General features: G+C 40.3%; 1 protein-coding gene across 1 annotated transcript; it reads right to left on the bottom strand.

The window, feature by feature from the left end:
• Positions 1–377: 377 nt before the first annotated feature.
• Positions 378–5,508, bottom strand: LOC149260293 (uncharacterized). Its single transcript, XM_089457931.1, has 2 exons — positions 1,333–5,508; positions 378–1,289 (listed from the first exon to the last, which is right to left on the bottom strand). Exons 1-2 carry the CDS (start codon positions 5,506–5,508, stop codon positions 378–380), a joined length of 5,088 nt encoding a protein of 1,695 aa, XP_089314057.1.
• Positions 5,509–15,421: the final 9,913 nt, after the last annotated feature.

The raw sequence follows: 15,421 nt of genomic DNA, 5'->3' as shown, positions 1-15,421 counted from the left end.
TCATCATTAGATTGAATCTACCCTCATTATATTATCTTTTGTCATTTGATCATTATTATGAAACCCTAACTTTTAGGGTTCACTATAAAACACTAGCCTATTGATGTTAAGGGCATGCCAATGTTGATTATGAAACCCTATTCTTATAATGGTTTGTTTTTTTTTTAACAAGATCGTGTACTCATGTATTATAAAAACTGCAGAAAGCAGGAAAAGATACATAATATGCTGGTAGAGGAGTGAGAGAAGAGGTACTAAGAAGGGGCGAAGCCCTTGAAGTCTGAGAGATTAGCTTGAGGATGAAATACTGAAAAAGATATCTGCTATACTGTCTTACAAAAAGGCCATCTATTAGGCAGACTTTGCTGGTCATAAGGTTAACACCAAAATTGGTTTACAGTTTCCTCCATGTGATCTTCTTTCTGCTGCTCCTTTTGGCTGTCCTTGGTGGAGGCTTCTGCCTGCATACTCTCTGTGATGGATTGAATGTGCTTGATTGCCTCCTCTAGATGCTCACACCTATCCTTGAGGCTCTCTATTTCCTTCTTGCGTTTCTCCAATTTCTTGCGCTTGGATCGGCTATCAGCGATGAAGTCTTCACGAAGATCATTATGGTGCTTCATGAACCGAGCTATCAGGACGCAGTGGTCTTTGCACATTGTGCATGAGTCGTTGCCCAGGACTCTGTCAAGAGGATTCTCACGGGGCGCAGCTCTCCCCCGAGCCTCCGGCTGCTGTCTATCTGCCATGACTACGAGCAAACTGGTTAGAATAAAGGAACCTTGCAAAAAACTTGTGTTATACCTGGAAGCTGCGTGGATTGCCTGAGTGTTTGTAATGCCCTGGTGAATGTCTTGCTGACCGCTTGTAAAATGAGCCGGTGCGGGGAGCAGCTGCTTACTTCCGCGGAGCGATCTGTGGAGCTCTGTGGGAGCCTCTTGCCCAAAATGCTTCTCGAGATGATGGTGAGAGGAAGGGAATGGGAGGGGGATATAAGGGAATGGGAGGGGGCCTTCATGATGATGAAGGACGAGATATTTCCCAGAGTAAACAGAGGGCGTATCCGTCCGCAGATTTAGGGAGCGTAGTTCAATAGAGCTGAAAGGATGTTTTCCCAGAGGAATCATGAGCTTGTCACGAGGCAGAGAGGCTCTGAGGTCGTGGGAGGGGAGAGACGCCGGCGTTTTGGGGGAGATTGGATGAGCAAGAGTGAGGGGACCAAGTTTGAGATCGGAATTCTGACGTTTTCTGATGAAACTTGCCTTGTGTTCAGTCTGGCAGCTGCACACCTTAAGGTATAGCTCTTTCATAGATTCTGACATTATCCCTGACCTGTCCTTGTTGCCGGTTGACCGCATTGTTAGCAAGGTTATCCGCTTCTGCATTGTTTTCCCTTAACACGTGCTTGAAGGTGGTTTTTCCCAAGTGTCTGAGAGTGTCATTTATCCTTGCCTTGATGCGGTTGAGGCTGGCTTTGTTAAAATCTTTACCTGTGTTCATAGCTGCAATTATTATAGCTGAGTCCCCGAGGATTAAAGCATCCTGAAATCCTAGCCTGTGAAGTATCGATGTACCTAGTAGCAAGCTGTAGGCTTCCGCTTCATTGTTGGTTGCTTGCCCGAGACCCCATTCGTAACTGCTGACTGTGTTCCCCTTCTGGTCCTTGATTACTCCTCCCGCGCCTGCTCTCCCAGGGTTGCTCTTTGATGCGCCATCAAAGAGGAGTATGGGACGATTCTGGGCTGTGATCCAGTTGTTTACTTCATCTTTGTCGCCCCTGAGTTTCCAATTGTGTCGGTTCTGCTGAGTTTTATTCTGAGGAGGTAAATTTTGAGAGTGGCTAATGTTGAACCTTTTGTACCAATCAGTCTCCTCCTTTGTCCATCCTTGCAAATCTGGGGGAGCTATGTGATTAGCGCTGATTGCCTCAGAGATCCCTGCTATAGTCTTTGCAATTATCTTGTCTATTTTGATCTGCTCATTTTTGAAAATGTAGTGATTTCTTGCCAGCCAGATATTCCAGCAGAGGGTAGCCGGGATACAATTCCATATTCGTAGAAGGTTTTTTTTCCCTTTCCTGCTCAGAGGGTAATCTTTCTTCCAATTCCTTTGCAAGTTGTTCACCTGATCGTCTCTACTTCTGACTTCCAGAGGGCTAAGGAGATGCTTCCAACAGTTTTGTGCAAAAGTGCATCGAAGAAAAGAGTGAGGAATGGATTCTTCCTCTGCTTGACAAAAGCAACAAATCGAGGGGCCTTGAATTCCTCTCTTTCTCAGGTTTTCTGCAGTAAGAATTTTCCCTTTTAAAAGGGCCCAGTTAAAATGTTTCACCTTGGGGATGCATTCGTTGTTCCAGGCTGCCTTATGGAGGTTCCAATTTGCAGTGGGAGTCTTGTCTTGCAGTGATTTATAACCCTCTCTCACAGTGAAACTGCCCCCACAGGTGTCCCAAATATAACTGTCGTCCATCTCCTTGTTGATTGGGGCAGCTCCAGATAAAGAAGTTTTCAGCTTATACCATTGATCTCTGAGGTCCGGAGGCAGGTTTAGGGCCTTCCATTCTAGCCATCTATTTTGGGACCATGAGGAGATATCGTACAAAGAGAATATGTTGTGCGCCTCCATCCAGGTTTGAAGGGGTCTTAGTTCTTGGAGAGATTTTCTGGGGTTTGAGCCCATTATTCTGTCGGGCCAAATATTGACATTCTTTCCACTGCCTGGTTTCTTGGAGACATTCTCTTTAAAGTGAGGGAGGACTTTTTTGATCAGTCTCCACATTGGAGTGCACGGCCTGTCCACAATTGGATCTTGTAGGATGTTGGAGTTCGGACCACTAAGGTATTTCCTTTTTATTGTTTCAACCCACCAAGAGCCATGCCCTGATATGATCTTCCAGATTAACTTGAGCCCCATAGCCTGATTGGATAGACTTGGAATCTTTATGGATAAACCTCCTTTTTCATACGGAAGGGTGACTTGGTCCCAGTTGACAAGACTGAACTTCTTAGAGTCCTGTTTTCCCCCCTGCCAGAGGAAGCTTCTCATAATGAGTTCCATGTGCTTGTGGGTGCTTGCGGGGGCCATGATTATCGCATACTGATAAATTGGAAGGCCTGAGAGGACAGCTTTGATAAGAATAGTTCTGCCAGCCAGGTTTAGCCAGGAGGCACCCCAACTCTGCATTAGACCTCTCATCTTCTCAATATGCTTAGTCCAAACCTCTGCTTTAATGTGCTCCTTTGCCAGAGGGAGGCCCAAATAAGAGAAGGAGCTCCAGCTTCTTTGAAGAGGAATGTCTAGGATTTGGGAGATTCTTTGCTGAATCTGGAGAGGGACATTCCATGTGTAAATTTTACATTTTCTGTTGTTTAGCTTTCCCCCAGAAGCAAGAAGGAAGGCATCCAAAACTCTTTTAAATCTCCTGGCCATCAAGCTGGATGCCCCTCCAATCAAGAGTGTATCATCCGCAAAGAGTGAGTGATTAATCTCCTTTGTTCCTCTTTCGATGCAAATGCCCGTGATTTCTTTTTTGCTTCGGAGATTTTCCAGATGGGCGCTCAAAGTCTCAGCCATAAGAATGTAGAGGAAGGGGGAGAGGGGGCAGCCTTGCCTTAGCCCCCTTGAGCTTCTGAAGTAATTACTTGGGCGACCATTGATCAATGGCGCAGTCCAGGGATTGGAAATGCATCCCTTGATGATGTTAACAAAGGTGGAAGAGAAGCCAAATTTAGTTAGGACTGCTGTGAGGAAGGTGTGGTCCACTCGATCAAAAGCGTTTGCCATATCCAATTTGATGATCATTCCCCTTTCTCCTCTATTGAGACTGCTGTGTATGGCTTCCTGGACTAGGATGACGTTGTCGATGATCTGCCTACTTGGGACAAAACCGCCCTGGTTCTCAGAGATGAGGAGAGGAAGGAATTTCTTTATTCTGTTGGCAAGGATTTTGGTGATGATCTTGTATGAGACATTGCAAAGCGATATGGGACGAAATCTATCAAAGGTTTTGGGGTTTGCCTCCTTAGGGATTAGAGCTATATGTGAGGATTTTGTATTTTCCCCTACCTTTTGATTTCTGAAGGCGTTCTTTATCATTCTTACCAAATCCTTTTTTATTGTTTCCCAATGCCGTCTGTAAAATGCAACTGTGAAGCCATCCGGCCCCGGGGCTTTGTCTTGTTGCATGCTGAAGGTGGCTTCTCTGATTTCCTCTTCTGAGGGTTCTTGTTCCAGCTCCTTGTTGTGGTTCTCTGTGATTTTGCACTTAATTATATTGAGAAAAGTCTCGCTGTCATGATGTTGGGTGTCTGCTGTGAGAAGGTCCTTAAAATGATTGTAGGCAGCACCTTTTATTTCTTCTTGATCCTTCAGCTCAATCCCTGCTACTTCGATTTTATCTATTTGATTGCATGCTCTTCTGAACTTGATATTATTGTGAAAGAAAGAAGTGTTTTTATCTCCCGCCTTTAACCAGAGGCAGCGAGATTTTGTTCTTAGTTCCTCTTCCTCTACCCGGTTTTGCCTGTAGAGCTCCTTGTAGAGGGTTTTTTCCTTCTCGTGATCCTCTGTTGTGTATTGAATTTGCTCCATTTCTATATGCCAGCGCTCCATTTCGTTTAGCAGATCGTTTTTCTTTTTCTTGTCTATTATTGCCTGCTCCCTCGCCCACTGTTTTATCGCTGTCCTGAGCTGCTTCAGCTTCGTTTCCCAAACAAAATAAGGCGACCCAGTTACCTCTTTTTCCCATTGAGTTTGAATGAGTTGGCTGAAGTCTTCTTTGAGGTCCCAATTTTTGTTGTATTTAAAGGGAAGAGGGCCGAGGTTTGGACCTTTGTCCAGTGTGAGGACCACCGGCTTATGATCCGAGGCGGAACCGTGAATTAGTTTACTCCTGATTGAGTGAAAGCTTCCTGCTACCCCTTCCTGAACTAAGACCCTGTCCAGCCTTTCCTTGATGTTGTGTGTACCTGTTCTTCTATTAGACCAGGTGTATTTCCCATTTGACAGAGGGGTGTCAATTAGATTGAAGAGCTGTATTATATTTTCTAATTTGTCTCTTGAAGGATCTGTGTGATAATTTCCTCCATATTTTTCTTGCACATTCCTTATTAAGTTCATATCGCCCCCTAAAATCAGTCTGCTGCTTTGAAGAGAGGAGATGTCTTCTTCTAAAGTGTTCCAGCAACGTGCTTTGTCCCTGTAGTGGTTGGGGGCGTATATGTTGTAAATATGATAAACTTCCTGCGAGCTTTTGTTCTTTAGGTCTGTTCTGATCCACCAAGTGCATTGGTGAGAGTTGTTGATTACCCAGTTTGTTTTGTTCCATAATGTTCCAATCCCTCCTGATGCTCCGTCGGAGTCATTGGATAGGCCTGAGAAGTTTTTGAATCGCTGTGTTTGATGAAGAAAGTCCTGATTAGTGAGTTTGGTCTCCTGAATTAGAAGGATGTCTGGCTGTTCCTGAATTAGTAGATCCTTGATGGCTTTTAATTTTGAAGGGGTGCCCATCCCCCTGCAATTCCAGGAGACCAAATTCATTATTTACCCGCTGAAGGGTGGGATCCAGCTTTTTCCTTTGTTTTTTCGCCACTGCCTTTTGGCCGTCCCAAATAGGAGTCCAGAGGTTGCTGAGTCCCTGTTGCCATTTCCTTTGCTGCTGTTTCGTCCCTGAGTTCCTTGTTCGATTTCCTGCCTACTTTTCTTGGTGGATCTGATGGCTGGTTGGTTTCTTTTGCTTTGTTTCGGGTAAGAATTCGCTCAATGGTGTGGGGGGGAGAGGGAGGGGGGTTTGAGCATGGAGAGGCAGGGCGGGGGGATTGAGGAGGTGAAAGGGGGGTTTCAGCTGCTAGGGATTCAAAGGGGTTGGAGGTCGAGGGAAAGGTTGAGAGGGGGGGAGGGGGAGGCGGAGGGGGAGTGCTTGAGGCCGGAGGAGCTGTGGTGCTAAGGCCCTGGTTAGGCGAGGGTTTTCTCCTTTTGACTTGTTCCCATGGTCCCTCTGTGTGTTCCTCATTAAGGTCTATTTCTTTTACTTTTAGCTTGCTACATCTATTTGCAAAATGGCCATACTCGTGACATACCTTGCATTTGAAGGGGAGCTGTTCGTAATCCAGCTGCTGAATGTGCATCCACTTGTCCACCTTAATTTTGATGGCTTCCGGTAGTCCTTTCCCGAGATCGACTTCAACACAGATTCTTGCACATGCGTGCATGTTTTCTCTAGGTTCCGATCTGTCGATATATTTTCCGACTGCATTGCCTATGGCTCTTACCGATTCGTCCCCCCAGCAGTGAAGTGGGAGATGAGGGAGGCGCACCCAGACAGGAACAGCGTTTGGGATATCCATTTCCGGATCGAAGTCCGGAGTCCACTTGTTCAGGTAGAGGCCTCTTGTATCCATGAAGTAGGGGCCGTTGCGAAAGATGAGGTTCTTGTCCTCCTTTGATTCAAACAAGAATGTGAAAAATCCACGTCCACAAAATCTGATGGCGATCTTACCCTGAATCATTGGACTCCAGTTTCGTTCCACCCATTTTTGGACAGTTCTTGGTGACGGCCAGAGCCCAGTAAACTGACCAACCAGACCTCTTTCTGCGAGAGCTATAGCCGACTTCCTTGGTAACGCAGGGGGCAGATCCACCTCAGGAATCTCGTCCAGCTTTTTGATAAACTTAGTTTGAGACGGGCGCGGTCTAGGATCTGTAGATTCGGACAAAAGGGAGTCGAAAATTTCTTCCTGAGTCTCAGGGCCATGAGGAGGAGAGGCGGATCCTGCCATAGCAGGCCCGCTGGGAGAGCGAGAGGTCAGAGCGGCAGCGGCAGGGCCCGAGGGGATCCTGGCAGGGGGAGCAGAGAGGGCAAGGGCGAGGGGGCCCAACCAGGCGAGGCCTGGGGGCAGGGCGGAGGCGCGCGGCGGGGGCAGGCAGGAGCAGGGCTCGCGGCTCGCGGCTCAGGAGTTTTCAGCATCCAGAGGATTCCAATCAATTTATTGTTCCATAGTTGAAAATAGAAAAAGAGTACAATATCAACAACAAGAATACCAGAGGAAGGAAGTGATCATATAGTAGCTAATCAAACAATAGTCTCTTATAATGGTTTGTTAACAAAGTCTAGAACATATAATAAAATCCTATTCTTTTAAATTTTATGGTTTTGATAATGTCATGGTAAAAATCCTAGTCCTTTAGGGTTTGTTGTCTAGGTTATTTAATGAAGCCCTAAATGTTTATCATTTGGTAAATTAGGGTTTATGAACAAAACTTTTATAATAACTTAATTAAGATCCTATGAATAAAACCCTAGGTGTATATTCGTCCGTAAGATCGAAACCCTAGCCTGGTCAAAATTGTTGTATTAATGTTTGTATCTTGGTTTTACCTAATAGATATTGATTTAAAATATTATGCATGATAATAAAACACTATATATGTATATGCAAGTATGTTATCTTGATTATTTATTTAATTTTGAAATCTAAGGAATATAACAAAACCATAGTAGAACTTGTTATGAATTATAGGAAGTAATATTGAAGCTCTAGATGTATAGTGTCATGATGACACTGATATTTTGATTGAGTTAAGCCTTAATAATGAAGTCTAGGGTTTGTGGAAAAACCCTAGAAAGTTGTTAAAGTCTGGTATGTAAAAATGTAAAAATTGTTGATTATAAACCTAACTAGGTTTAAGTATTTGATGTCTAAAGCTTGATTGTTTTGATGCTTCCATTATAATGACATTATTTAATATAGTTGACTACATGCTTTTGTATACTTGTATTGGGTTGTACTTGTTGAATTTTTGAGGTACATAATCTTCATAATGTTGAAGATGATGACTTGATAATATTGGTGAACATGATAAATAAAGGAAGCTATAAGAATTATTATAACTAATATGACCTTGTTACCATGACGTTCCTGAAGAAATTAATCCTTGAGAAAGTTTCTCCAATGTTATAAAGGAAATTGTTAATCTCCCTAAGTTGAGAGGGAGCTTGGATAGAAGAAAAGGTTTATCTCCCCAGTTAAGAGTGAGAGCATGTTATGACAGTTATGGTAAATACCTTAAATAAAGAATGAATGAAAGTACTATAGACAAATGCTCATGATTCATAAAGTTGCAAACAAAAGACCTGAGAAGTAATGGCACTATATTTGGTGCTGCTAAAGAAGTGAAAGAAGAAATATTCGAACATGATGTATTTGATAATGATATATGCAACATCAGAATGATTAAGGACCCCAAAATTTTTTGTTTACTTGTACATATGTACTTAAAGGTTTATTTCTAATTGGGGTTTTAAATGTACTGGTAAATCTTTCCATAAGAAGGTTGTACATTTTTTGAAGCATGCTTACACTAATTAATATACTTGAATGAGTTTCTAAGGAGAGATGAAGCATATTTTGTAATACAAAAATCTTGGGAGGTCATATGGTCATCTTGTGTGTTGATCTCTAGATCCTGAGTAGTGAGGGTGGCATTGGTCATGGAGCTCTGACCTTGGATATGCACCTAGATCCTTGGGTTCGTGATAGAGCTTAAAAGACTGATGGTAACTAGAGTGGCTAAATATTTAGTTCACCTTAGTCCCACCCAGTTAGAGTACCCTAGTAAGGTATCTAATCTGTAGCACCATGTGTGTGTTGTGCCTCTTAATAGATCATATCATTTTGAGATATTCCATGTATTTATATATGTAATTATGAATACCTACCTAGTTAAGAGGGAGTGTTGAAAAATGTAACTAGTGTCGATCTTCGTAATTGTACTTGAGTTATAATATAATGTAAAGAAGAAATTTTTATTCTAAATTAATTGACTTATTAAATCATGGGTTTCATTCTTGGGTCAATGGTCAATGGGTCAAAGCACCCATTAAGTGCTCTAGGATTCTTTTATTGAGTCAAAGTCAAATTTTTTTGTAAGAAACCCTTCTTGCCTCCATGATGTCAAAGAAAGAAAATATTTTAGTGTCAAAATAAAGCCTTACCTCTCCTCTATCAAGTAGGCCTTGGTCTCCTTACAAGTCGGCCTCCTAAAACAAGTTAGTTTAGCATTATGAACAGTCACAAAAGACCATATATATATTTATATTAGCACTCAACTTTGGGAGGCATATGAGTATATTTGATCCATACGATAAGAAGGAAATTTGTGGGAAATACATGACCAAATTATTGTATGACTACAGGACTGGATGAGAAGGAAATTCATGGGAGATACAAGATCAAATTTTTGTATAACAGAAGAAATATATGACTAGAGAACCGAAGTTCATTATATGACTATAGATTGAAGTTTTTATGTGACTATAGGGCCGCAGTTTTTATGTGGCCATAGGATCGAAGTAATATGTAACTACAGGATCAAAGTATTTTGAGACTACACGATACAATTTCTCTATGATCATAGAACCAAAATTCCATTTGAATGCGGGAAGTTGAAGTTACATGAGTGTAAATAAGGACGAGCATCTTGATGAAATATCTGTTGTTGAAGAAATGGACTAGCAGATGTGTTATTCCTCAACAAGGATGACTTGATGGATGAAAGGTTCTCTTGGTCTAGGTAATAGGGATCTTGGTTATCTCGACTTGATTTGAATCTGCTATTGAAAGAGTTTGACTGGGTTTTCCCCTCTCTAGGGGTTTTTCCCTAGATGATTTCCTACATTTGGTGTTCATTTGTCTTTAATGATATTCATATTTTGATAGTTGTTTGGTGATAAAGAACCTAATGATAAAAATAAGAAGAACAAGTTAATAAAAATGTCATAAGAAACTATCAAAGTTACAGAGAAATCAACTTAAATGATCCATAACTAAGTTTCCCTATATTTCTCAACAGTATCCAATCTAAAGAATGATGACGAAGGCCTAGTTTTGTTCTAGTATGAACCTATTTATCTCTAAGAGAAATAACAAGGTTAAGGTCTATTCAAAACCGTTGTTTTATGTGCATAAGTATATGGTGGCATCATCCCTATCATTTGATCTCTTTTTCTATGGCACAATTTCATGGAGGAGTTAGATCTTTGGTGTATCAATATTGCTATATATAAAAGAAGGATGGTGTACATTGATAAAGGTGGACCTTGTTGTGGAAAAATTCGCACATAAGGATTAATTTCTCCATAACCCTATGGCCCTAGCAAGGTTACCAAACAACAAAATACATGACTAACTCAATCACATATATAAATCTCGATCTATATGCTCAAGCAGTCAATCATGCATGTAGCCTCTACACTAATGGTTTGAGCTCACACCTGCAACCCTTGCATATTGGTGAAGGGTGTTGGGTTTGATGCAGAAATTCTATGATCCAACCAAGAGATCTCACGTCCTGTAATAGATCTACTACTTGCACACATGCATCACCAAACAAAGACCAAAAATAGCCTTCCGTAGAAGATCGTTAGCTCAAATAAACATTAACATGTATAATCAACCATAAGCATATATTAACAGGAAGGAACATGTAATTTAATTAATCATGAAACAAATGGTACAATTATACCTTCAACAAATGAGATCCTATCCTCAAGCTTGTATCATGGTCTCTTATCTCAATACAACAGAGCTCTCGCACTATAGTGTGGATACTAGATCTAACCCCCTTTCCTCTTGGTGAGATTATATAGGCTCATTCTATCCTTTGGGAGAATGTATCTAGACACCTAGGGGCTTGAGAAGTTAGGAAACTTCTACAATAATGGACCCCTAGCCAACTCATACACAAGTGGGTCAAGTTGATCTCCTTGGGAATGGAAAACTCTAGAAACCTTTTTCACAATTATGATATTTTTCTCAATTATCTCAATTATGAAATAATTATTATCTCATAATTATAATATTTTGGAAAAATAATTATGATAAATTGCTCAATTATGTAATTTCACCCTTTTAACATGGGATAAATCTCACATAAGTAAAAGAAAAGGTGAAAATGGGATGCATTCTAGCCAAAAATTAAGGTAAGTTGAACTTGGGTTTCTCTCACTATAATGGAGTGGAAAATAAGGTTATAACAGATGCCCCCTAATGCATGACGTCGGAAGAGAAAATGATGGCCGAAACGATTTACCATGATACTCAAACATCAAAATGGGAGGAAGGAGCCAAGACTTCAAAGTTCAATCGGAGGAACTCAAGTGCTGAAGTCTCAACTTTGCTGATAACATCCCCGAGGTAGGCATACCCATGCTCGGTCATAAATACATACTGAATATGGTCGTGAAATCATACATTGCGGATTCATGACATGAAATGTTAAATATGGCCATGGAGAATACATAGTGGATCCATGTGACTCGTCATATAAATCATAGCCACCAACAAATACAATGATGATCTATGTCACAATATACATCAGGAGGCATATGGACACATGATAGATAAAAAGTGCCCCAAAATAGCCCTCGAAGTACATAAATGATACATAACTCCAATGCAACCTATGGAGGGTTCAATGTAAGAGTTAGATGTCCCTATCCCAAGGTCTTCGACATAAACCCGATGGTACAAATCTATGCATGTGAATAGATGTGTTAAGGTTGAGCATGGTAGAAACCGCCTGATTACTAGCCAATGAGGTAAATCAGTAACAGACATGAGGGAATCCACTAGTGAGGAAAATGGACCCCAAGGTACCTAGTACAGTCCACTAAGTGTGAATAGATGAGTTGACGTCAAACACTAGTGAACTTGAACGATCAGGAGTCAATGATGTAAACCTATTGTCGATCATGAGGAATCCTGGCACTAAGGTCTACAAGCTCCAAGGTACTACAAGTTTCTAGGTCAATCTCCTGGATAATGACCTAAAGTCGACAGGAGAATATTCGTCAAAGGAGGGCCTTCATATATCCCTCATCAATTGACAAAAAACAGACCAAGATGATGTTATGTTGATCCATAAACTGTCATGAATATTCCACTGGACAGTTTCTCACAACAGATATGACAATATTATATTAAACATCTTAAATTATACACTATTACAGCTTTATTTAATTTATAGATTTGAGATTTTACGGTAATTAGTGCATGCATGTGAATGGGAATTATGCAGAAAATAGAGAAGGATAAAATAGATCTCACACACACATAAGAAACAAGATGTGCTTGGGAAGCCCTTTCAGGAGAAAACCCAGCTGGAAGGTGAGGTCGTTTTGCTCTCTTTCTCTATTTGGAAATATGGTTGCATGTACAAAGAAGTAAGGATTGTGGCTCGTGGGCTACTATAGTGCACAAATCCTCTCTATTTTCTTAACCTCATATCTCTCTTGGCTATGTCGACATTATGAATTAGGTGTTTTCCTTGATGGCAACCTACCTGATCAGTTGTCCTTGATGACAAGCTGAATGGAAACCTACTTAATGAGTTGTCTCTTGATGGAAACCTACTTGTGGAATATGTAAATATAATGTGACAGAATGTTTTACAGATGTGACAAAGTGTTTTGGCAAAGGCATATCAGTTCAAAGGAAGAGGTATGATAAAGTTGAAAGTTCAAGAAGTATATGCGGGTTCTATTAAGAAAATCCGCATACACACACGAGTTTGAAGAAGCAAAGGCATGCACATTCTCTACACCATGGTATTCTAAGCACCAAGGGTCCTTAACATGGTATTTCCCCCATGGTATTGAGCCTAGTAATGGATGTTTTAATCCATTCTAATAAAACCATCGGCTCGAGTATGGTTTTGACCTGTGGTATTGAAAACTCCTAAGCTATATAAGGTGATGAAGATCAAAGCGATGAAAAATAGTGTAGTGTGTGGATGCAATGGAAATCTTATGAATAGTTAGATCTAAAGAAAATATGCATGTTATGGACTATTAATGCTTTGCTTGATATAAACTAAGTATGCACCTAGGAGTTTGATGATGGATCAGATCCAATAGATCTGAGATGACAATCATGATTATGAGATGATCTGTTTTGTGTTAACGTGTGATTTTTCTATGTATGCCAAGATCTGGGTATGTCTGAAGTTCTATGTTGCAACAAAGATTTGAGTCTGAATTTGTAGATATGTACGTAGGTGTTATAGCCTACAAGGCATGTACACACGTGGATGTGTTTCTGGTAAACCGCGTACACACAGGTTTCGTTCATAAAAAGCACATACACACGTGACTATGCTTTGAGGAAAGAGTGTACAGAAAGTAGGGCTTTTGATGAAAGGATGTCTGATCAATTTTATCAGTTCTGATGTATTTATATTGTCTTTCAATGAAGTCTTCTTATTGTTCTAGGTTTAAACAGTGATGTTTTGATTATGGATTTATTGATTGAAGAATATTGAGATTACTTTCTGATTGTGATTGAAGATAAGAGATTGTTCTATGATTGGTTCATAATGTTGCAGTAGATCTGAGTATGATTCAGTGTTTGTTTCAAAATGATAGTGGTCCAGTTTTTAGTTTACATAAGTTTAAGATATGTACGCAGGTATGCTTCATGAAAGGCACATACACACGTGAGTTTGCTACAGTAAAGTAGTGTATACATTTTGACAGATGGTTGATTAGGGTTTGCAGTAATAGAATCTGGTTTTTGAGATATGCAGTATTATGGTTGATGTTCTGGTTACAATGATCTGATAGATTGGTTGAGTTTTGATTGAGTTTCAGTTGATTGGGTTTCAGTGATTGGTCAATTCAGTTGTGTCAGAATTTGATGATTGAGTTACAGTGATGAGTTAATGTTTGATTATTGATATTGAGCTTAAATGTTGATAGTGGGTCCAGTCTAAATTTTTGATGAAACGTGGCCTGCAATTTATGATGTGTTGTAGTAGGCAGATCCAGTATAAAAATTTATGAAATGTGGTCCCCAGAGCTGAGGGAGTTGGAGCTTCAGTCCAACAGTATCTGGTAAATCAAATCAGGGGGTTGGAGCTCCCTTCCAATAGCATCTAGAGAGCAAGTGATGGTTGTAGCCTTTATCAAGTTGGTGTCTGCGTACTAGTACAAGTTTATGTTGGTATAAGAGCCAGGGGGTTGGAGCTCCCTTCCAGTAGGAGCTGGAAAACGAGCGAAGGTTGTAGCCTTCTGTAGGTGGGTGCCTATGTACTAGTATGAGCCTGCACTAGTACAAGATAGTAAAATTTTATTCTTTATATTAAAAGAAGACAGAGATGACAGTAACAGTTGGTTTTTTCCCGCATTGGGTTTCCACCTTAAATCTTGGTCTTCATATGTGTTTCTTATGTGTGATGGTTTATTTTGTTCTTATTGCACATGGTTAATGTCTATCTAATGTTTAATAAAGTATTGATGCACTGGCTGAAGATAAACAGATGATGAATTAACTGAAACATAAGCTTACTGGATGTATACTAGTTGTATTAAGAACAGTCACGTACACACACGGGTAACTTCAGTAAAGTCGCGTTAGAAATCAGAATATGAAATTAAAAGATTGTGATTTTGAAAATACTGATTCGCCCCCCTCTCATTATTTTTCCCAAAAATTGGAATCAGAGGCAGTCCTTTGGCAGAATCTTGATCGCTTGAATGGGATCCATCAAGATGGGTAGTGACGAAGGAGTATTTTCTATCGGACCTTCTATATTTATCGAACTAACTTTGTCTTTTGGAAAGTTAGGATGAGAGCATACTTGCAAGCACTAGGAGCTTATGTATGGGAAAAAGTTGAAAGTGGATATCAATTTTCGGCCTCCATTCCTTCAAACACTGCAAGAATGAAACAGTATGAAACAATGTAAATGTTGTAAATTCCATCTTGGGAAGTTTGGTTGAGACCGAGTTTGTGAAGTCAAAGATGAACACAACAAAGGGAATGTGGGATAATACTATCCAAAGTTATGAAGGCAACACCAAGGTAAAAAGTGTTAAACTTCAAACATTCTGTTAGGTCCCTATAATACTAGTGATTCCCCCATTACTATTGTCATTGTATCCCTTATTGTTATTGTTGTGCCCCTATTATCCCCATATTGTTATTATTATGCCCCACAGAAGCCCACTATTGTTACTTTTGTGCCCTTATATTATTATTGTTAGGTCGACTTTGGTTATATTGTGACCCCTTAGACTCTTATATATAAAGGAGGTTTTGTCATTTGTATCATCCAAGAATTGTTCATTTGTGTAATGTAAAGGAGGTTCCCCCTCAATGAGGCTAGTTTCTAAGTCGTTGATCTATATTTTCTATCCTTTTGTGAGTTGGTTTCATAACATTTGGTATCATAGCTTTGGATTCTAGTGTTTCGCTGCTCTAAACAGGTCACCGTGGAATTTTCACTATAACTTTTTCACTATAGAGTATCAAAAGCTAAAAAAAATAAAACCTTAGAAAAGAAATCAGTCTAAACCTTGGTTCCGAATTTCAGATCTTTTCTAGATATATTTTTGGATCTATGATCTGAGGAAGTTAGGGTTTTT

This window comes from Pinus tabuliformis, chromosome 6, assembly GCF_031772625.1.
Source record: "Pinus tabuliformis cultivar Carrire ecotype Pingquan chromosome 6, CPIR1, whole genome shotgun sequence".
NCBI lineage: Eukaryota > Viridiplantae > Streptophyta > Pinopsida > Pinales > Pinaceae > Pinus > Pinus tabuliformis.
Note: the sequence above shows the minus strand (reverse complement) of the source record. Positions and strands in the feature narration are given on the sequence as shown.